Here is a 23,273-nt window from a genome sequence, read left to right as displayed (position 1 = left end):
TGGCCCCACTATTACATTAGTAGGGAAGGGAAGAAATCCACTGCATTATATTAAGAGATATAAGTCAAGGCCTTTGGGTGCCTAAATTAATATCCCAATAAAATTGTTTATTGTTGTCTCCTGTTTTCTGCAGCTCCTCAGGAGAGAGATCAGCTTGATGACCTAATTGGTCTTTTCCATCTCTAAACTCTGTGATTCAGCTAAGTACCTTTTACAATCCATCACAGTATTATTTAACGGAAGAGAATGAGAGGGAGGGTGAAACACAGGGAGACAGGAGATGGGAGAGAGAAGAGAGACTCTGTCTTTACAGCGCACATCCCAGTTTCAGCTTGGATGCTTGAGAAGGGGGACGGCAACCCCCAGCCTTCCTGGTGTCTACAGGAGACCCTTCTAAACTCCCTGAGGGCTTCTCTCCAGGCCCCAGCACCTCACAGGGGAGGAGGGAGGGAAGGAAGGAATGCGGCTGAGACGAGAAACAGCAGGGAGGAAGGGGCAGCCAATGAGGGCTTCTCAACTGATGCCATCCAGAGAGATACTGCAGTGACCATGGGGGTGCAGCCCAGGGGAGCTCAGTCAGCCAGGATCCCTGTTGTGCTGGGCTCTGGCCTCCCCATCAGGAAAAGCCTCTCAGGAGGGCTGATGCTTGGGGGCCAGATTGTTGGGGCAGAAAGAGACAAATCCAAGTAACACTGTGGAGCCCCCATCCCTTGAGGGTTTGTGGTAATACTGGGGCTCCCTGTGGTGGCCAGTGATTCTGGTCCCTGGAGAGGCCTAGCTGGAACCTGCCAAGGTAGTCCTGGGGGGTCTGGACTGCTCTTCTGGGTGATGTTCCCATAAATTTGCTTTCCAGAGCTTCTTTGAAGTCCCCACCCTTCCCACACCGGAGTGTCTGGGGTCTGGGCCTTCCCTTTAGGCCAAGTCACCAAGACAGCCAGATGCCAGCGGCTGTGGATAAGGGGCCAATCTCCCCACCAGCCCCTGTGCAAACAACCCTCCTCTCCTCCTCCTTTGTCGTCCATCCAGCTACGCCCAGCAAGACGCCTGGTATGGCTGCATGCCATCCCTTAAAAGAACATTTTCTGCACTGAGTAGAGTTGAGATGGCCCAGAGGCTGCCTGCCAGGATGACGCCAGTGTCCCATGCAGCGTCACGAACCCAAGCTTGAGTGGGGGAGGGAAGGAGGCTGAGCAGACACCACCTACAGCCACCCTGCTGTATGCCAGCTCCCTGCCCAGCTGAGTCTTTGTGAAGGGAGCGCATGCTGACAGCTGGGATGGGGGCTCTGAGTCCAGTGGTGGCCCCCACTTGTGCAGCTGCCAGGAGGCCAGGCTTGTTTCACAGCCCTTCCACTGGAGGGGGGGGAAAGATGGTAAACTGAGGCACACCTCCGGGAAACCAGAGACCAAAGAGAGGTTTCAGGGACACCTATGGGACTTCTCAGGGTGCTGACACACGGTGTCTCCTTCTGCCCCCATCTCCCTCAGCACTTTTCCTGAACCTCTGCTGTGACCCCTGTAATCACGATTGTCCTTGAAAGTCACCATATTTATTGGGCACTTACTGTATGCACAGCATTTTCCATTGATTATCTTAGCTAACTTTCACATCAACCCTGCAAAGTAGCTCCACATTTAAAGATGAGGAAACTGAGGTGCAGAGTGTTTATTTCCTCAGGTCGCTCAGCCAGGATTTGAACCTAGATCTGGCCTGATTCCAATGCCTGGCTCCTAACCGCTGGCCTCCTGCCTGTGTGGCTCTTGCAGTCCTGCTTGTCCCTGGTCCATCTCCTACCCCTCACCTGGGAGCACCTCTAGGGCTGGGACCACATCTTCTTCATCTCAGCATCCCTGAACCTAGCACAGTGCCCAGCATACAGCAGGTGCTCAGTAGATGTGTTTTAAATGAGCCAAATGAATGAACACATAAATAGATGAGCATTTGACCTCAGGTTCCTTCTGTTCCTCAGCTATGAAAATGAACCCACGAAGACAACACCACAGATCCTGAGCACCTGGGCTGGCACTTAGGCCACAACACTTCCTCCTCCACCATCAGATTTTATCCTCATCCCTGCCCTCGACCTCTGCAGTGCAGCACACCCCTCCTGACCTCCCTCTCCAGCAGGCACCATGCCAGCCTCAGGATTCGGGTGAATTGGGGAGCTCATTCACCTTCATTTACAGCTGGGGAGACAGAGGCAAGGGAGGCAAAATGACTTGCCCCAGGTCACACAGCTCAGCAGTGGCAGGGCTGGGACAAGCACTCAGGGCTCTGAGTCACCTCACTGTGGCTCTCAGGCACAAGCTACAGCAAAACCACCTTCAGGCCTCCCCCTCCCTGTCCCCACTCCGGCCCACCAGCAGCTGGTGCAGGCCTTGGCAGCCACACAGAACCAATATTCAAGCCATCCTTTCTCCTCAGGTCACAAGTACCTGGCATTGCCATGGCAACCCTGGGTCTGCAGAACAGCTCTTGTGGACAGAGGCCTTAGCCCCAGAGCCACATGTGTCTTTTGTGGTCCAGTGACAATGACGTATCTGTCCTTGTGCCTGGAGCAGCCAGGGCATGAGGAGTCTCAGCGTGGGTTTAAAGGAACTGGGTGGTGCTCTGAAGGGAGACAGGTTCTCCTGTTCTCTGAGCAGGGTCTCCTGGACCCCATGGCACTAGCCTGGAAGATCCACAGGGAGATGCTAGCTGGGGTCTGTAGCCAGGCCTGGTCAGAGAGGCGCAACTCTGGTGATTCAGGATCAAGTTTTTTTCCAAGGGCAAAGAAGTACTATCCCCTTACAAAGGTGGGCCAGCCATAGGTGGTGCATGAGGAGGGAGGTGATGAGATGACTAGGCTTGGAAGGATGGAATCTGGAGAGGCGGCTGAGCCAGGGGTCACAATGGTGGGGGGGAAGCCAAGCACACTTGTCTGCTAGTAGGGCTGCAGTGAGAGTGTCAGAGGATAGAGAAGTGAGAAATGGTGACGTGGGGGGCCAAGATGACAAGGTGGCAGCAGGGAGCCTCAGTCTCTCCCCACAGGCCTCTGCTCCTCATCCCTGCACAGGATACATGCCACCCTGTCTTGCCCCCATCACCACTGGGCTGGAATGGAAAGCAGCAGAGCTCAGGGCTGGGTAGCACATCACCCAGCTGGCTGAGAGCATTCCTGGAGGGAAGGCCACCCACAGAGCTTAGGTTTTTGCACTTCCTCGTTTGCATCAGTTTTAAAGAAATTCATTTTGAGGATATGGCAGTGGAGGAGGACCAGGGCTGCCTCCTGTGGGTCAAGAGCCTGTTCCCTGCCCTACCCTCCAAACTGAGCCTGATGGGTCCTCTGAGACCTGCCCCAGGAGCAGCCAGAATCCCATTTATGGGCCACTCTTTGCCTGGCGCTGCCTTCACCTCCCCAGCACCTGCTTCCCTGAGGCATTAAGTGGGATCTGGCCCCCGCCACAGCCCAGTGGGATCTTGCCCCCGCCACAGCCCGCTAGCTCTACCACCTTCTATCTATTGAATTAGGCTACTCATTTCATTTTGCTGAGGCTTAACATTCTCAGCTGTGAATTGGGGATACCATCTGCTGCACAGCATTGGATGTAATGAGACACTCTGAGCACCTTATATGCAGTAAGCACTTAAAAGACCTTGGTTTCCCTCCCATTTAGAGATCTGAGGGCCACACTTGCCACAGGTAGCCAGTTCAGCAGAGGCAGGGGGAGGCCTCAGGGACAGGGGAACATTCTCCTCCCTTCCCTTTCACCCAGCCTCGTTTTCTCTGCACGGCATCCTCTGAAATTCCTTAGGCCCCTGTCTCTGGGAATCACTGAATATTGGTATCTAGTAGCAATTGCTTACTGAGCATCTGGAGATAATGGTATGTGTTTCTTTGTGCCAAGCAGCACCTGTGAGGAGCTAAGATGGACCTTCAGCATCCCACCTTGCAGGAGGGACTTGTTCTCTGTTCCCCTTTCCCACCTTTTTCAGACTTTCTTAATCCTCACAGGATTACCCCCACTTTGTAAATGAGCAAACTAAGTTTCAGAGTGGGCAGGTAACTTATGCAAAGTCACACAGCTCATTAAGTGATGGGGCCCAGATCAGACCAAATAAGATGCCAAAGCCTGCATCCTTGCATCTTTTCTGCTACATCACATTGCTTCTTTGAGCCATCTCACAGCTCCTTGAAACACCCAGGTCTCCACCCACTGTCCTTTCTGCATCCCCCACACCCATAGAAAAAGACAAGCCTATTAATGCGCTGACTCCAAGATCCCTGAGCTCTGGGATTCCAAAGCTGAGTACCTTGGTGGAAGGGGCCTTTTCCAGGTGCCCACGAACACAGCTATGTCCTCCTCCCAGGAGCTGACCATCTCAGGGATGGGAGAGACACCTGCTGTCCTGCAGACATTTGCAGGAGAGGGTGTGGGGCCAGCAAGAACCCCCTTCTCCCATCCTAGCACCAGAAAGCCACCCCCTTCCCCACAGTGAGCCAGGGCTCTTGCCTGTGTGTATGAAGAATGGGGTGCTTTCTGATTTAATGCAGAATTAATTTGAATCCTGGCTCTGCCATGCCACTATTCTCACACTTCATCTTGGCCAAAAGGCTAAGAAGCAATGTGTGCCACTATTTCCAAACCTAGGGCAGGTTCCTGACTCTTTCTGATCTTCAGTGTTCTCATGTATATATAAAAAATGGGAATATGAAATAAGAATTTTAGCAGGATTTTTTTGAGGGATGTGGGGGTCATAATTAAATGAAATAGTGATTATTAAAGCCCCAAGCACGTGGTTTGGGTATGTGTGTGTTGTATCACTTTGTAAGTAACAGTCACCACCAAGCAAAGAGGGTCATTCAGGATCCCCTTAACATAAGTCTGGGTCTTCCCTAGGGTCACATGCCATTAGGGTATGCCTGTACATGTACGTGTGTGTGTGTGTGTGTTCATGTGTGAGAGAGATCATGCACAGAAAGCCAAATCTGTGGACAAGATGGCTTCTCAACCCTAGTGCCTCAGTGAGGTGAGTAGGGGGTTTCAGCTGGCAAGATTGATGGGAGTCCCCATTGTACTACTCCAGACTGGCTGATGGTACCCACCCACCAGGGTCCCCACCATCCCTCCTCAGAGCTTACCTCATTGTTGACAAAGCAGTATAAGATGGCCACCATCAGCCCCTGGAAACAAGAGTCACATCAAGAGGGAGGAAGCAGGAGGGAGGTGCCCTGCAGACTAGCCCTGGTTGGAAGCACTTTGGGACTCCATCCTCACCAACCCCCTCCCCAAATCCAGTGGCCCAGGCAGATCCAGGAATGGGGCAGTGGCTTCCCTCTCATTTCCTTTCTGAAGGAGCACCAGGGTTGCACCTCTCCGACTAGGCCTGGCTACAGGCCCCAGCTAGCCTCTCCCCATGGGTCTCCCAGGCATGAGCTGTGGGGTCCTGGAGACCCTGCTCAGAAGCTGCCCAGAAGCTGTAGAGATCCTACATCTAACCTCTCCTTGAGGAGGCCTGATCCAGTGAAGTACAATGACTCTGATCATGGAGAATATTCCCCACCCCAGCCCCATCTGTTTACGCAGGAGACCCAGGGCTCCAGAATTGTGTTCTGTATGTCTGCACATGTATGTAAATACACACACATGAGCCCACATGTGTGCAGGCATCTCATGACACTCTTGAGGGGCAGGGACCAGTTTTTTTGTATTTTTACACCCCCTTAGCATCATCTAATGCTAGTGAAGAGGATCAGTTCTTCTCTTTGAAACTGTGACACCGTAACTCTGGTTTTAACACCTCTGAGGCGCCTCTGTAAAGCAAGGCTAACCCTGCACATCTCCTGGGTTCTGTGAGGAGTGAATGCGCAATGCATGTAAAGCACCTGGCAGGGCGCTCACCACCAAGTAGATGGCAGCTGCAATGCCAGGTTGGTGCCCAGAGCTACATCCAGGAAGGCTTCTTGTCCCATGTGCTTACAGAGAAGACTGGCCTGGGTATTGGGACACCTGGGGATACTAGTTCTGGCTCTGCTCCAACTAGGTGACTTTGGGCAGGGATCACTCCTCCAGGTCCCAGTCTTCCTACCTTTTCCATCTGCATGATGCAGGCTGGTGTCTGTCCCACCCCCACTCTAGGACTTTACAAGCAAGTGTCCCCAAGCATGAAGTCACCTGGAAGGAGGTGAAGGAGAGCTCTGTGAACAGCTTGATGAAGCGCAAGGTCCCCCGGGCATGCTCGTCCATCACAAAGGCAAAGATGACCTCATGAGTCCCCAGCAGGGGGATGAGTGTCAGCGTGGACTTGGCAAGTCTGAGGGGCAGGGCAGAGATCTCGAGTCATTCTGGACCTCTCCCATGGACTCTTCTTCACGTTCTCTACCCTCCCCACTTCCTACCAAGTCCTGATATCTGGGTCATGGATGTTCTCCCACCCCAATACCCTGGGACAGGCTGCCTAGAGGGAAAAAATAGAGGTCAAGACCCCAAGAAGTCCAGGGGCTGCCCAGAGACAGGGCAAAAGCAAGGGTTTGGGGTCCAAGGCCAGGCCTGGGTGGGTGGAAGGAGAGGGTAGTGTAGGGCTCTAAGCTAAGCATCCCAGGATCTCTCTCTCTGCTAGAAGGAAAGGGGCACTTGCTGAAGGTCCTCGGTAAAGCCAGCTCAGTTACATCACCTGCATTTGATGTCTGTCTTGCACATGAGATTGGCCTTCAGTTTGGATACCACGATGCAGATGACCCGAACAAAGATGAGGAAGTTCACCTGCAGGGTGGGGCCGGGGATTGGCAGAGGGCACCAGCCCAGCCCTATCATAGCTGCCACTCCCATCCCTCACACCATCACTCACCCCAATGGCAAAGAGAATGGGCAGCCGGATAATGAGCCAGTAGTTCATGTTGGAGTTCCTGGTCCAGCAGCTGGGGAGGGAGAGAGATGCACGCATGCATCCAGCAGGATTCACAGGACCCCGAGTTCAGGTGCAGGCACAGGGGCCGCCGATGCACATGGCCATGTTGAGTGCCACACACACAGCTCCCAGGAGCCACCCAACAACCAGTCCCATGGACCCACAGAGCCCTGCCAGTGCACAGCCACACAACACACACGCACAGTCCAAATACATAGTCATACACAGAGATGCACACGGCCCCCAAACAAGCTTTCATGGACCTACCAACACAGTCATGTGTGTACCCAGCATCATACACAAAATGACACAAACATTTCACTTGCAGATATTACAGAAAAACCTGCAGGAGGGCACCATGTACCCCATAGACCCAGTTCGGTTAGTTATCAAACAATCCTGGGACAGGGGCAGGGGCACGGGCAGCGGCAGGGAGGGGAGATTAGAGAACTAAATTCACCTTCTAAGCTCCTGGTCCCCCCCTTTATCCTCCCAACAGATGGGTGCCCCAGGTACCAAGGAATCCCATGGACCTTGAGGATGGGGACCTGGGCACACCCGCCCCCTTGGAGCAGGACACTCACCCCTCGTCCTCATAGAGGTACTTGACAATGCCCCAGGGGACAACAAACAGCAGGGGAACACCTAAGAGAGAAGGAAAGACAGAAGGGGAGAGGGGCTGGCAGGCCAGAGCCACAGTCCACATGCCGAGGCCTCTCCCTGCCCCAGGCCCCTCATTCTTCCAGCCCCTCTTCTTGCCTGGCCTCAAACTATGTTCTCTAATTTTTTTTCTGGGCACCTGGGAGAACAGAGGCAGCAGGATCCCCATGCGGACTCCCAGACTCTTCCTTACAAAGAGGTCCTCATCAGTCACCAGTCCCCCACCTCCTATGTGCCAGGCACACTGTCGGGACTTGCCCTGAGAGTCCCGGCTGAGTCACCAGGCCACAGGCACACAAGCAGCAGTGGGACTGGGCCTTGCGGTGGGGACAGCATGCCGGATGAGGAGAGGAGCAGGCGAACCCTCTGATGCCCTTTTTCTCTCTTGCTTCAGCCCATGTTGCCAGTCAACTCCTAAAGGCACTGGATGTCCTTTCAGTCATCTCTTCCCTACTGCTGTGCACCTGCAAGAGGGCTCGGCAGAATCCTGGAACGGAGACAGGAGCCCAGTCCTTGATGCCAGCTGACCAACTAACTGTCCGCAGTGGCCTACAATAACAACAGCTACAACAATATTACTTTCCACTCGGCTGAGACTTGACTTGTGTGGTAGACAGCCTCTAAGACGACCCCTAGGGATCCCCACCTCCTGTGCTCATACCCTTGTGTAGTTAGTCCACGTTGTATCAGTATTGTTTCATGTGACCCACGAACATCTGGCAGAAGTGATGGCATGTCACTTCTGATTGTTATAAAAGACACTGTGGCTTGTTTTGCACACTCTCTCTCTCTTTCTCTGATCACTTGCTCTGGGGGAAACCAGTTGCCATGTGCTGAGAGAACTCAGAAGGCCTAGATAGAGGTCTCTGCAGCAAGAAATGGAGGCCTCCAGCCTCTGGCCAGCAACTGCGGCTTCCTGCCATCCGCCTCGTGAGTGAGCTTGGAAGTAGATTCTCCATCCCCAGTTAAGCCTTGAGATGACAGCAACCCTGGTGACAGCTGGCTGCTTCTCTTCGAGTGCCCTGATCCTAGAAGGAGGTCTCAGAGAGAAGGGACAGCAGGCAGCGGGGGATGCCCAAGAAGGAAGTTTCTATATGTGTATGTGGTTCAGGAAATCCACATGCTGTTGCCTAAAGAGTTTTCTCTGTGAGATCCTGAGCCACAAGGTACCCAGCTAAGTTGAACCGAGATTCCAGGCCACAGGAGCTGTGAGATAATAATGGTTAGTTGTTTTAAGTAGCTAAGTTTCAGGGTTAATTTTTCTGCAGCAATAGAGAATTGATACAACTGGTTCCCGGTTCTTTGAGGGTAGAGCCTGGGCCTCACTCACCTTCAGAGCCTCAATGCCCAGATCACCCTGAGAGCTCAGGGTCTGTGTTGGTTGATTTAAAATTGGATTTTCCTTCCTCACATGACAGATGAGGAGTTGGATCAGGGACTCAGAAGGGCACAGGTGGGGCTCGAATTCAGGGCTGCAATCCCATACCCACTCCCACCGCCCTCAATGGCATTCTGCACTGGCTGTCTCCATGCTTGTCTCCGTTGGCCCCTCCCTCAGTGCTGGAGATGTGTCTGAGATAGGTAAGCATGTGCATATTAAGGCATGTAGACAAGTGTGTGAGGGTGTGGTGGGTGGACCATGAGTGTGCACGTGTGGCTTTGGGGAATCTCTGCCAGGAACACATTTCCAGGACAGAACCACTTCATAGCCTTTCCTGTCCCCATTGTCTGTATCTTTAGCACATCAGTGTCCACTCAACAGCAGCTACTAAGCAGGTTATGTGCCCAGATCTACTGTGCCTGATGATGCAGGGAGAGATGGAGGAATCAAAGGAGCCCCCAGCTGACCAGCATTCTTCATCAGCTCTCTCTCTCCTGGCCCATTTATTTCTACACAAATCGGACCTCTCAGCATCTACGGTGCTTTAGTAATGCCTTTATGAGACTGGACAAGGAATGGGATGATCTCCAAAGGCCCCAGCACATGGCACGGGCCCTGCCACATAGAAGATGCCCAGTGAGAATGGAATGAATGATGGGTGAGTCAGTACACCAACGAGGGAAGGAAAATCCTCTAGGCAAGAGCATACCAATTTCCTGAACCACGTACACATACAGAAGCTTCCTTCTGGGCATCCCTCGCCCCCTGCTGTCTCTTCTCTCTGAGACCTCCTTCCAGGATCAAGGCAATCACCGATGTTATCAGCCAGACCTGGCAAGTTTCACTCATTGTCAGCATTTCCTTAACAAGGTCATTTCAAAAAACATAGCCACGAAAGCCCTGCCGCATGCAAACATTACACACTCCCTGCTGCCTTCATCTTTCTCCCGTTTAGAAAACGAGCAAGACAGGTTGGAGAAAAAAGCTCAAATTAAGACACACAGAACTGGCTCCGGGAAGTAATGATTCCCGCATCCATCACTTGCCTCCCTCTTGCACAGCCTCCGTGTGGGTTTCTACAGGCCCCCAACTGCCTGGGGACTGCAGCAGAAGCTGCCATGCCCTTTGGGGGACCTCTCCAACTGTGTCAGGGTCCTCATTTTAATTCTTCCACTTGCACACGAAGCTAAAAGTTGTTTCCCAAGTATCCCAGCTTGGGCAAGGCCTCCTGGCATCACATCCGAGCTCCTAGCAACCTGTGAATCTCTCTCCATCTCCCCCACCCCAATTCCTCAAGAAAAAGTGTTCTGATTAGAGCAGGGTGTCCTCCGGGTCTTGCCCTTGTGCTCCCACAGACCCCGAGCCCTGAGCTAGGGTGTGAGGTGGTAGGAAAAGGACTTGGCACTCCCTCCCCCATCTCCCACTCAGAGACCTCTAGGGCAGTGTGTCCCCACCAAACTCCAGCCACCCCCGCTCCTCTGCACACATCACACATGTCCCTTGATTGTTCCTGCCCTCGGGTCGCCATGGTGACAGGCACTAACAGCGCTGATGCTATTTCCTAGAATGGACAGACACCGTCCCCCACCCTGAAGACAGCCTTCCCTGAGCTGCCCTCAATGGCCTCCCTCCTCCTGCTCTAGCAGGAGGAAGAAACCTCGGGGAGAAAAGGCCAAGGAAGGGACTGGGTCCTGGGAGAGGAGGAGGCAGGTGAGGAGCAGGGATCTGTGAGCAGGAGCCAGGCCTACCTGCCTACCTGTGCAGAGCCCTGAGCCTGCTCAGGGGTGCTGCAGGGGACTGAAGGGATGCAGCCCAGGCAAGAGAACAGGGCATGATGGCCGCAGGCCCAGAGCCTGGGAGTCAGGAGGCCTGGGTTCCAGGGCCTGCTCTGCCTGTAAGGCCCTGCCAGCTCTGGGCCTTGGTGCCCTCAAGACACTGGTCACATTAAAATCTCTCAGGCTACTCTTCTCCTGGGGGGTGGGGGGGAGCTGTATAGAGCAAAATGGCTGAGGAACACCAGAAAATATAAATGAAGTGCAAGGACAGGGGATGGAGAGCTTGAGAGGGCGGAGAACACAGAACCACGAGGGCTGGTGGCCTGAGGCAGCTCCCTGCAGAGGCAGCGGACATCCTGGTGTGGGAAGGATGCTCCCTGAACATTCCTGCATGGAGAACAGCCTTGCAAAGGCTCAGGGGCAGGACCAGTGTCAGGGAAGAGGAGTCTGGATGTGACTGAGCTGGAAAGTCCCTGGAGGTCGGCGGCAGGGGCAGCCGTGGTCAGAGCAGTGTGAGGTGGGTGCATGAAGGAAGGAGGAGTGAATGAAGGAGTGGCAAGCAGGGCGGGGGATGGTGTGGAACAGGAAAACCCGCAGATTCAATGGCAGATTAGGGAGGGCAGAGGAGATCCCAACCCCCTGCCCAACCCCAGCGCTGCCCCTCATTACAATCCCACGTGGTGAGAGGCAGAAGCACAACCAGAAATGTTCCAGCAAAAAAAAAGACACAATGGTTCTTGGCAAACTTTTTTGGCTAGAACATTTCCAGCTGGGCTCCAGGCACATCCGCCGTCCACCCTTTCCTTGTCTGGCCTCTGGTCCGCCTGCCTCACTGTACTTGGCTCTCCTCTGAGCTCTCCTCCTCATCGTCATGTGACAGAGCACCAGCAGGCTCCCCCTAGCCAGCCCCCTGCCCTCTTGATCCCCTCCCCACCTTGAGGCCCAGGACTCACCATTTCCCTCAGGCCCTTGGGCTGCCCGGGACTGGGTGTGAACTTATGTCCCCATGTGATCTTAAGAGAAGAGTGCCATGACCTCCATTGGTGTGCATGATAGTGGTAGAGGGTGGTGTTTGGCCACATGCAGTAGAGGCTTCCATTAAGGGAGGAGAGTTATGCAGAGGAGGGGAGGACCATAACCTCCCTACAACATCTTAACAGCACAAGGGCAGAAGGTCCTGTGCCCAGGAAGAGGGTTACCCAGTGGGCCCTGCCCCTTGCTCAGCAGTGTGTTCCAAGTACCATGTTAGAAGAGGGGTCAAGGTCTCCCACCCCCGTGCCACAGGTCCAGGGTGGGTGATGGTGGGTCTTACCCCAGCCTATGCTCACATAGAGCCTGAAGATTCGTTGCTCAGAGAAGACCGAGAAGGCCAGCAGTGTGTACAGGTACACGCCCTCCACCAAGAGCCAGTAGTAATTGGCCGCCACACAGTACTGCATGAGCAGAAACACCAGGCGGCAGCCCAGAGAGTTCTGGGGGTAGAGGAAGGGTGACATGGGGACAACAGCTCTGCCCTCTGCCTCTCTTGATACCACTCCCCATCCTGCTCCAGCCACTATCCTGCCATGGTTAATGCAGGAGGAGAGAGCTCACATCTCTGGCTAGGGCAAGTGCTAAGGACTTTATCTGCTTTAGCTCATTGAATCCTCACTATCCTGATTGGAAGAAAGTAATGTATCCCCCTGCAGGTGAGAAGTAAGTGACTTCTCACCTATTTCTCAGCCTCAGAGAAGTAAGTGACTTGCCTAAAAGTGTACAGATAGTAAGTGACAGAGCTGGCATTCAAACCCAAGTGTGTCTCCAAAGACTATTCTTTGGTGTCAGACTGAGAATTCCCTAGGGCAGTGTCTCCTCCCTTAGGCTGGGGGCTTCCCAAGGTAGACTGCCTCTCTCAGCAGACTGGAGAGTCCCAAGGTGAACTGCCTCTCCCGTCAGACTGGGGGCTCCCAAAGGGCCAGGACTGTTCAGCTCTTGCCTTCTCCTGTCCCAGGCCTGTCTAGGGTGGCAGAGGCAGGCCTCCTCCAGCCGCCCATCCCTCCCGAGGTGGTCCTGGATGCACCACACACCTGGTAGGAGAGGAACCCATCCCACTGGTGCTGCTGGGCGGCTGTGCTATACATCCACTTGAGGGCTGCGTCCTTGATGAAGACGGACAATGCTCGCAGGATGAAGGATGCAAACAGGTTCAGGTGGATGTAGTTCCGGGTGCAGTGCAGGTGTCTGAGGGAGAAAGCAGAGCCTTTCCCTGGCAAGGCAGCCAACAGTTCTGCTCTACAACCCCAGGCTCTCAAGCTAACACACACATCAGGCATGTTTCCGGCCCTGGGACTGTGCGTGTGTCTTCTATGAATACCCTTCTTCCCCATCATCGTGAAAATCCTCCTGTCCAATTCAAATCCTGCCTCTCCATGAAGGCTTCCACTATGTAGTCACTGCCCCCTCCTCCCATCCACATTCTATCCTTCTCTCTGCAGCATCTTCTTTTACACAAAGTCTTGCATAACCAAAGAGATGTATGCATGAGGATCAGTTTCCCCAATGGGAACATTGCTTCTTCATGACAGGGCCCACATCTTAAATGCCTCACAGAGGCAGAGCAGGACTAGGCACTTGGTAGGAATTCAGAAACTACTGGATACAGTTTTAATATCCTTTCATGTGAAAATGTGTAGCAAATTGAAAGTACAGGGGCATTTCTTAACCTAATAAAGGCTATTTACCTAACCGGGAGCAAATATCAATCTTAACTGAGAAACTGTGGGAGCATTTCCTTTGAAATCAGGAACAAAATAAGGATGTCTGTTATCACTGCTTCTAGTCAACATTGTAACTACAGATCCTGCCCACTATAATAAGGCAAGAGAAAAATGTACAAGAATCAGAAGTAAACAAAATAGTTATTATTTATAGATGATAGATTATCTTCATAGAAAATTCAAGAAATCTATGGACAAATTATTAAAACTAATAAGACAGTTTAGCAAGGTTGCTGATAAGTATGTTTGTATATGCCTGAGTTAAAAAATTTAAAAGTAAATGTTTAAAAATAATTCATTTGCAATATTTTTAATTAACTACCTTGAAATGAGCCTAACAGAAGATAGGTAAAATCTCGATGGAGAATTTTATAAACCTTGCTTAAAATCATTAGCGAAGACTTAAATTAGTGGGAGATAGATACATCACATTCACAGATAGAAAGACTCACTATCTTAAAGGAGTCAAGTCTCTCCATATTCATAAAAATTCTACCTTATTTTTAAAGTAGAACTTTAAAAACTTATAAAGAAGAGCCGGGGCTAAGAATATTCCAGACACTCCTAAAGAATCACAGAGGAGGGGATTTTGCTATATGATTTCTAGTAAATCTACAGTAGTTAAGGCACCGTGGTATCGGGATGGGGAAAGATAAACAGCCTAACAGAAAAAAACTGTAGGTGACCGAAACCAACCCATACATACATGGAGCCTTGCTGCATGGAATGGCAGTCATTGCAAACCAAGGGGGAAGGAAAGGCTATCAATAAATGGTACTCAGGCAGCTAATTCCACATACAGAAAAAAAAATGAAATCCTTTATTTATATCATATGCAAATATGAATTCCAAGCAGACCAAAGAACCATAAGGAAGAGCAAAACTCTGAAACTGACAGAAAATATAGATGGCCATCTTTATGACACTAGGGTAAGGAAAGATTTCTTTTTCTTTCTTTCTTTCTTTTTTTTTTTTTTTGAGATGGAATCTTGCTCTGTCGCCCAAGCTGGAGTGCAGTGATGTGATCTCGGCTCACTGCAGCCTCCACCTCCTGGGTTCAAGCGATTCTCCTGCCTCAGCCTCCTGAGTAGCTGGGATTACAGGCAGGTGCCACCACGCTCGGCTAATTTTTTGTATTTTTAGTAGAGATGGGGTTCCACTGTGTTAGCCAGGATGTTCTCGATCTCCTGACCTCGTGATCCACCCGCCTCGGCCTCCCAAAGTGCTGGGATTACAGGCGTGAGCCACCGCACCCAGCCAAGGAACGATTTCTTAATAAGACTGTCCAGAATTTGTTCTTTGGAAAAAAGGAATAATTTTAAACCAATCAATAAAATTAACTGTTATCAACTGGTTAATCTTTATTGATAAACTTTATTTATCAATACTAAATTGATAAACTTTATTTATCAATACTAAATTGATAAACTTTATTTATCAATACTAAATTGATAAACTTTATTTATCAATACTAAATTGATAAACTTTATTTATCAATACTAAATTGATAAACTTTATTTATCAATACTAAATTGATAAACTTTATTTATCAATACTAAATTGATAAACTTTATTTATCAATACTAAATTGATAAACTTTATTTATCAATACTAAATTGATAAACTTTATTCCATTAAAATGAAGAACTTCTGTGCATAAAAAACCCTAAAATGAGTGAAAAAATAAGCCAGAGACTAAAGAGAGGGTAAACCCTGGATAAGTATCCAGACTATATAATGAATATGTAAAATAGAAAAGAAAAACCCAAATAAGCCCATGAGAAAGTAAGCAAAGGATATGAAAAAGCAACTCACAGAATAAATCACGAAAAAAATGCTTGATCTCTCTGGGAATCTGGAATATGCAAATTAAAATCATAAGGCAATTTCACATACTTCAGGTTAGCAACAATTAAGTCTGAAGACACTAAATATTGGCGATAAGGCTAGACAAAGGAAGCTCTCTTTTATTACTGATGAGAGGGTAAACTGGTGTGACCACTGTGAAGAGCAACTTAACATAGTAAAATTGCAAAAGCAGGTGGTAGTCAGACCTGGCAATTCTACTCCTAGGTATATGCCCCAGAGAAATACACAAGCAAGAATGCACATTGCACCAACATTTGTAATTCAGAAAGAAAAAAGAAAACAACTCAAATGTCCATTAAAAGGTTGACAGATAAACTGTGCTGTATTATACCATGGAATACAGAATGGTGGTTAAAAATCCACAAAACAGGACTACTCGTGTCAATGTGAATGAATCTCACACAAACATAATGTTGGACCAAAAAATTACAGAAAAATATTTCTATGATTTGAATGTTGTGTTCCTCCAAAATTCATGATAAAACTTAATCCTTAATGCAATAATAGTATTAAGAGGTGAAGCCTCCAGAAGATGATTAGATCATGAGGGCTCTGCTCTCAAGAATGGGATTAGCGTCCTTATAAAAGAGGCCTACGTGAGTTTGTGAGCCCTTTTGCCCTTTTGCCTTCTGTGATGTGAGGGCATAGTGTTCACTCCTTCCCCACCATGTGAGGACACAGTGAGAAGACACCATCTCAGAAGCAGAGAGCAAGCCCTTACTAGACATCAAATCCACTGGTGCCTTGATCTTGGGCTTCCCACCCTCTAAATTATGAGAAATAAATTTCTATTATTCAAAAATTACCCAGTCTAAGGTATTTTGTTATAACAGCAGGCACAGCCTAAGACAGAAATTGGTACCAAGAGTGGGAAGTCATGTAACAAATACCTAAAAACGTAGAAGTAGCTTGGGAACTGGGTGGTGGGCTAGAAAAAAGTCTATATTTCCACTAATGGGATTCTGGTGAGAGCTCAGAAGAAGATGAGAGCTATGTAGAAAATTTCAATCTTCGCAGAGATTATCTAAGTGGTTGTGAACATAATAATGGTAGAAATGTGAACAGTAAAGGCCATTCTGATGAGGTCTGAGATAGAAATGAGGAGCATGGCATTGGAAACCGGAGGAAATGCCATCTTTTTGTTACAAAGTGGCAAAGAACTTGGCGGAATTGTGTCTATGTCCAAGTGTTTCATGGGAGCAAAGAATTATGAGCAATGAAATAGAATATTTGGTGGAAGAAATCTCTAAGCAAAGTATTGAGGGTACAGCACGGCTGCCCTTGATTGCTTACAGCAAAATATGAGAAGAGAGAAATGAAAGATGAACTTTGTAATCAAAAGAGAAGAAGAACTTAAAAGATTTGGAAAATTTTCAGTCTGGCCATATTGTAAAGAATGCAAAAGCATGTTCAGGAGACAATACCAAGGGTGTGGCCAAGTGAACATTTAATAAAATTAGTATGGATAGAGGAAAGCCAGGTGCCATTCATCCAGAAAACGGAAGAATGACCCTGAATGCACTTCAGAGATCTTTTAGGTCCAGATGTCAGGGCCTTGAGAGCAGAACAGTTTTGGGGGAGGAGCCCAGGACACTGTGAGGCATTGGAAGTCACTGCCCAGGGCTACCTCCTGTCTCTGCTTCCTACACTTGGGTGCAGTGCTCCTTGGCTACCCTAGCTGTGGCTCAAGTGGGCCCAGGTATAACTCAGGCCATCCCTCTGGAGGACGTAGCAGTAAACCTTGGCAGTGTTCATGTGGTGCTAACTCTACAGACACACAGTGCAAGAGCTGTAGGGAACATAGCTACTTCTTTGAAATCCAGGAAGACCTAGATTTCAAAGGATATCCTGGAGAGCCTCAGGGTCCAGGCAGAGTGGAGGTTTCTAATAAATCTGTAGTAGTTAAGGCACAGGTGTGGGGCTGCTACAGAGAGTCCTGACTAGGGCAATGACTAGCAGAGTCATGGGGGGCAAGATTCTCCCCCAAGACCCCAGACTGGTAAAGCCACCAGCACACAACTCCAGCCTGTGAGAGCTGCTACATGAGCTGAACCCAGCAAAGCTGTGCGAGTGGGGCTTCGGGGAGACTTGGGGACCCAACTCCCACCTCTATATCAGGAAGGCAGGACACTGAGTCAAAGAAGATTATTCTCAAGTTTTAAGATTTAATATTGTTCGTCCCATTTAGTCTGGATTTACTTGGGACCAGTTACCCCTTTCTTCCTTCCTATTTCTCCCTTTTTTGATTTGAATTTTAATTCTTTATTTTTTTCCAGATAAAAAATAAACAATTGTATTTATTTAATGGTCTCTTACATTGGTCAGGCTGGTCTCCAATCTCTGGCCTCAAGCAGGCTTCCCACTTTAGCCTCTCAATTAGCTAGGATTACAGGCATGAGCCACCACACCCAGACCTATTGCTCCCTTTTGAAACGAGAATGTCTGTCCTATGAAATGAGAATGCCTGTCACACCATTTCATTTTGGAAGCACATAACTTCAGTGATTTCATAAGTTCACAGCTAGAGAGAAACTTCCTTCAGGAGGAATCATCCCTTGAGTCTCACACATACCTGATTTAAATAATATTTAGATGAGACTTTGGACTTAGACTTTAAAGTTAATGCTGGGATGAATTAAGACTTTGGAGCCATTGGGATTAAATGAATGTATTTTGTATGTGAGGAGGACACGAATTTTGGGGGGCCAGAGCAGAATGCTATGGTTTGAATGTTGTGTCACTCCAAAATTCATGTTGAAACTTAGTCCCCAAGGCAATAGTATGAAAAGGTGAAGCCTTTAGGTGATTAGGTTGATGAAGGCTCTGCCCTCACGAATGGGATTAGTACCTTATAAAAGAGACCTAAGGGTGTTTGTAAGAGCTTTTCACCCATTTGCCCTTCTGCCATGTGAAGACACAGTGAGAAGGTGCCATCTTGGAAAGAGAGGACAAGCACTTACTAGACATGGAATTTGCTGGTGCCTTGATCTTGGACTTCACAGCCTTGAGAACTGTGAGGAATATATTTCTGTTATTTAGAAATTACCCAGTCTAAGGTATTTTGCTATAGCAGCAGGAAAAGACTAAGACAAATATGTTCAACACACTATTAAAAATACACAGAACCTTATAGCTATATATTTCTATAGCTACTCACAAATGTGGTAAAAGTACAAGGAAATGTGTGGGAATTAAAAGAGGCACATTCAGGGCTTACCTCTGATGGGTGTAGGGCAGGGAGAGGGATGGGATCAGAGAGGGTTACCCAGAGAAGTGTAACTATGGGACGTGTTATTTCTTAGGCTGGATGGTGTGTGCATGAGTGATCATAATATCAGTCATTGTATTTTTGAATCACTGGAATAATTCATAACAAAAGAGGAGAATATTCATTGAGTGAATGCATTTATTGAGCACTGTGTGCCCAGGACTGTGCCAGGTGCTTTGAAGGTAGGAGAGGGAATGCCACCTCTCCTGCTCTTGCTGTTTGGTGTCCTGAGGTCTCATTCTCTCAGAATCCCTTCCCTCTTTGAACCCAGTCCCCCTGGCCCACCTCCTCCAAGTGCAGAGGAGTGGGAAGAACCTGGTACTCTGTTCCCAGCTCCTATTTGGAAGGAACATCTCATCTAGGTTAGACCTAAGGAGGAACTTTTCCATTGGGGCTGAAAAGATCCAAAGGGAGGAGGATCTCTAATCCCCAAGATCTTTTCTAAAATCATACTGAATTCTTGATTATTAAAGTTACACATGTTCATTGGAGAAGATCTCCTGGGATTTTCCGTAATCCCATCACCGACGGTTAAGGTTTTGAGGTTGGTGGTGCATGTTTGGCATTTTTGTTCTTTTTTGCAGTACATATGCACACTTTTACACCGTGGAGACTAGACTAAGAACACAGTATCACACCCTGTGTTTTCAACCTCATATTCTATGGTCAGGGCTCTGTAGAGAGCTCTTGAGAGAAGGACAGATGTGCTGCACTGTTGCTTTGATTTGGTGTTGGGCTGCTTCATTCCTCTATCTGGGGGAGTTAGGATGAAGCGGCCCCCTCCCGGGGTCCGAGCCACCTTACCTGAAGCCGAGGAGGATCGAAGACGCGATAACCAGAGCAGAGAAGGACAGTGCGTAGCCCACCGTGTAGATGATGTAGAGGAACAGGAGCTGCTCCTCCGGGGAGTTCTGTGGCACACGGGGGACATACGTGTACATGGGCAGCCCATGGCCCTCTTCCCACAATCTTCCTTCCCATGGGACAGAGGCAGAGCTAGGGCCCCAAGTCAGGACTCACCAGGGATACCAAGACCAAGAAAGAGAATAACCGTAACCTACGGCGATGGTTCTTGGATATCTTGGGCCCTGTTCCAAGGCCAGAGAGGTGAATACACACCACCTTTGTCCAGAAAGCATGGTGTGCAAAGCCCCCAGAGGCAAGGAGATGGATGAAATGGCCACAGATGCCCCCACGAAAGCCAAGGGTCTTTGCTCCAGTGAAGTGCTCCAAGACATGGCTCCCCGCTCCCTGGCTCAGAACCCCGCCTCAACTCACTCTCTCCCCTCGCTTGGACTCCTCGCACTCCGACAAGTCCCTCCAGGGCAGGCTGGAGTTGTCCTTCTGCAGCCAGAGGCCTTCAGCTGTGCAGAACCGGTACACGTGGCCCTGCGGCACTGGGGTGGGGAGACCTGGCCCTGAGCCTCAGCCCAGAATAGGGCAGCCTGCCCAGTGCTAGATGCCCCCCTTCCTCCCCATTCTGAGGGTTATCCCTGCTCCCCCAGAACGGACTCCTCTGAGTTAGTGACATCCTTTTCCCTTCTTTACACACACACACACACACACACACACACACCCGGACCTTCCTCCCCTGACATATACCCTGTTGGTCCAGGGACAAGACAGGGGGTCACCAAGGCAGGGGCTCCTCAGCTCCACCCTCAGCCCTACCTCTCAGCCACCCTAGGACACAGTTTAATGAATTCATGTCTTTGAGATGAGACGAGTTTAGCTCAGTTCCATGTCCCTGCCTCCAGCCTCAAATCACACTACTGACAAGGTCTGGCACCGACCAGCAAGCAGCAGCCGTGCCTGCCCCACAGTCACTCGCTATTTCTGATTTTTAGGACTCAGCGCCCACCTCCTTCCCACACTCCTTGGGGAGAGCAGACCTTGGGAACAAGGTTAGCACTGAGTTCCCAAGAGAATGGAAGGAAGACAGAGCACTGATCTGAGAGAGAGAGAGAGAGAGACAGCCCTACCCATAGGAAGTTCTAATCTGATGGAGGAGACACAGACCTACCTGCAAGGACCCCCTGGTCTAAAAGGAGTACACAGCCTCCTGGTCATATGCAGCCTTGGCCTTTGGAGTTCTCCCATAGAAAAAAGGAAGACCCAGCTCCCACCTTCACGTAGACTCTAATTATAGGTTAGAAATAGAGATAGCCCTTGGAGAGAGGAAAGGGATCCAGCCCCTGTCCTCAGGGAGCTCCCCTGTCTGAGGATGGTGGCACCGTCCCTGTCTTCAGAGAATCAAGACTCACACAGAAAAAACAAAAAAGACCTGAGAAAGGAAGAGCATAGATGGAAACTAACAGAGATCAAACACAGACCCTGCAGAAGCGAGGCGGGGCATTGCCTGTGCCCATTCACATCCCAGCAGAGGCTGTCCCCCGCCATGCCCCATGTCCACCTACCAGGGAGATGGCTGGCCTGTGGCCTCAGGTTTGATGTGAGGCTGATAGAGGCCACTGCTTACTTGCGTCCAGGAGGAAATGCCTCATTCCTGGCCTCTGTAGGGGAACTTAAGTTTGACACCAGGGCCAACGAACTTGGGACAAAAGGGCACAGTGAGAGGGTTTGGGGACATTGACCTGTAAGGAGCACAGGGGGACCAAGGAGAGAAGCTGCAGCCAGGACAAACTTTAAAAGAGTTCAACATTCTAAAAGACTAGAAGATTTTAAAGACCAGTTTTCCCAGCTGAGGGAGGAAGGAGGGAGTGAAGGCCAGAGGATGGAGAAGGCACCAGAGGCCCACTGGGGGCAGTGGCTGGTCAGTGTTCAAGTGGAGAGACAGCAGTCAGAACTGGGTCTCGGCTGGGTGTGGTGGCTCATGCCTGTAATCCTAGCACTTTGGGAGGCCGAGGCGGGTTGATTGCCTGAGCTCAAGAGTTCGAGACCAGCCTGGGCAACATGGCGAAACCCCATCTCTACTAAAAATACAAAAAATTAGCCAGGCATGGTGGCGTGCACCTGTAGTCCCAGCTACTCAGGAAGCTGAGGCACGAAAATCACTTGAACTTGGGAGGAGGAGGTTGTAGTGAGTTAAGATCAAGCCACTGTACTCCAGCCTAGGCGACAGAGTCAGACTCTGTCTCAAAAAAAAAAAAAAGAACTGAGTCTCCTGAGAAGAGGCTTCATTAATGTGTGGTGTATGTGTGTGTGTGTTGTGTGTGTGTGTGTGTGTGTGTGTGCGATGGGGACTGTGGCAGCCCCAGGGCCTAACCCTCAGGGGCGCAGGACAGGGGCAACCATCTAGTCTGGGAGTTCTATTTTTCACCCCAGCAAAAAATGTGACAGGGACTACTTTGCTGCAGAGTCCGGTGACAGCCTCTTCCAGCACTGTCAGCAAGGCCTGCCAATGGACCTTGCCCTTCCCTAACCCTGATCCCAGACACCAGGACAGCCTCCCTGCTCTTTCTTCTCCTTCCCAGCTCCTTTCCCAAACAAACCCTGAACGAGGTCCCTCTTCAAGACACAGAAATTATCTGGTAACCCAGTGGGGCGAGTCAGCTTGCAGCATGACTCCTTCTGGAAGAACCTGCATTTTAAAAGATACTTCACCTGGGAGAAAAACAAAAACCTGAAAATCTAGTGGTGAAACTGACAGCAGTGGGAACGATGGTGTTCCAATACCCTTCGAACGCATTTATGAACAAAATCAGGCGTAACCCCAACAGCAGAGAAGGGGAGGCAGGTGGTCTGATTTTAGCAACGCGAAGGGCCCCTCTCAAGCCCCCAAATGCCTCTCTTATCTGCTACATGGATGCCTGAGATTCTTCACTGGTGCCAAGTCTTCTGACATGAGGCAAAATCAGTGTTCTCCTGTAGATACCCCCAAAAGTAGTGATGGGGACCTGAGCTGACTCCATGCGGAATGGGATGGTGTCAGAGCCTGCTCTAGCAGCCTGCTTTGATGGGAGGAAATGGGGAGAAAGGAAGAAGGTTGAGGGACCAGGGAAAAGAAGACACAGCCATGGAACTGCAGGCACACAAACCATCTAAAAACCCACATACCCAGGACTCAGCCTGCAACCGTGTGATGCTAGTAAGACCCACTTCCTACAGCTGGCACAGGGCCTGGCATACAGTAGGCACTGCCTTGTTGCAGGTTCCTTTACAACATGATCCTTACATGCTCTTTCCATAGGCTGTGACTTCACAGAATCAGTTTTTGAACACCTACTGTACACCTGACACCTTTAGACATTAGAACCACCTTTCAAAGTAGGAACGGTTAGTCCCATTTTACATATGAAGAAACTGAGCCTCTGAGAAGCCAAGCAACTTGCCTAAGACCATCAACCAGAAAGTAGCAGAGTCAAGACTAAACCCCCCAGCTCTTTGCCTCCAGAGGCCCAAAGTTAGAAGCCAAACTTGCTGTTAATAGGAAAGAATGTGGCATATGCCATTCTCCTCAGCCCTTTCTCTGGGCTCAGATTTCTCAACATTCAGTCTCCTCCCCGCAGGCCCCCTTGCCAGTGTGGCCCCTCGGCGGCTGCGCCATTCCCACGCCCTCTGTTCAGAGCCGGTGGGAGGGTGGGGAGGTGGTGTGTGCACAGATGTGTGCATTACTGGCAGAGAGTCAGAGGATCACTGTGTCCCTTGCTCAGCGAGCCTGTGCAAGTGCATCTGTAAATTACCCTTCATTAGCATCAAATATTAAAAGCCAGGCT

At 49.9% G+C, this 23,273-nt stretch overlaps 1 protein-coding gene across 1 annotated transcript in view; it reads right to left on the bottom strand.

Annotated features, from left to right (window-relative positions):
• GLP1R (glucagon like peptide 1 receptor) overlaps nt 1-23,273 on the bottom strand; it is a 42,593-nt gene that overhangs the window by 5,442 nt on the left and 13,878 nt on the right. The window contains exons 4-12 of the mRNA XM_054491728.2: nt 19,876-19,994; nt 19,402-19,508; nt 12,771-12,924; nt 12,017-12,176; nt 7,473-7,533; nt 6,829-6,898; nt 6,655-6,743; nt 6,156-6,294; nt 5,123-5,164 (exon numbers count right to left, since the gene is read on the bottom strand). Coding sequence (XP_054347703.2) covers nt 5,123-5,164; nt 6,156-6,294; nt 6,655-6,743; nt 6,829-6,898; nt 7,473-7,533; nt 12,017-12,176; nt 12,771-12,924; nt 19,402-19,508; nt 19,876-19,994 — 941 coding nt within the window. The remainder of the gene's footprint in view (nt 1-5,122; nt 5,165-6,155; nt 6,295-6,654; nt 6,744-6,828; nt 6,899-7,472; nt 7,534-12,016; nt 12,177-12,770; nt 12,925-19,401; nt 19,509-19,875; nt 19,995-23,273) is intronic.

Source organism: Pongo pygmaeus, chromosome 5, assembly GCF_028885625.2.
Source record: "Pongo pygmaeus isolate AG05252 chromosome 5, NHGRI_mPonPyg2-v2.0_pri, whole genome shotgun sequence".
Classification (NCBI taxonomy): domain Eukaryota; kingdom Metazoa; phylum Chordata; class Mammalia; order Primates; family Hominidae; genus Pongo; species Pongo pygmaeus.
The sequence above is the reverse complement of the archived record's forward strand: the minus strand, read 5'-3'. Positions and strand labels throughout refer to the sequence as shown.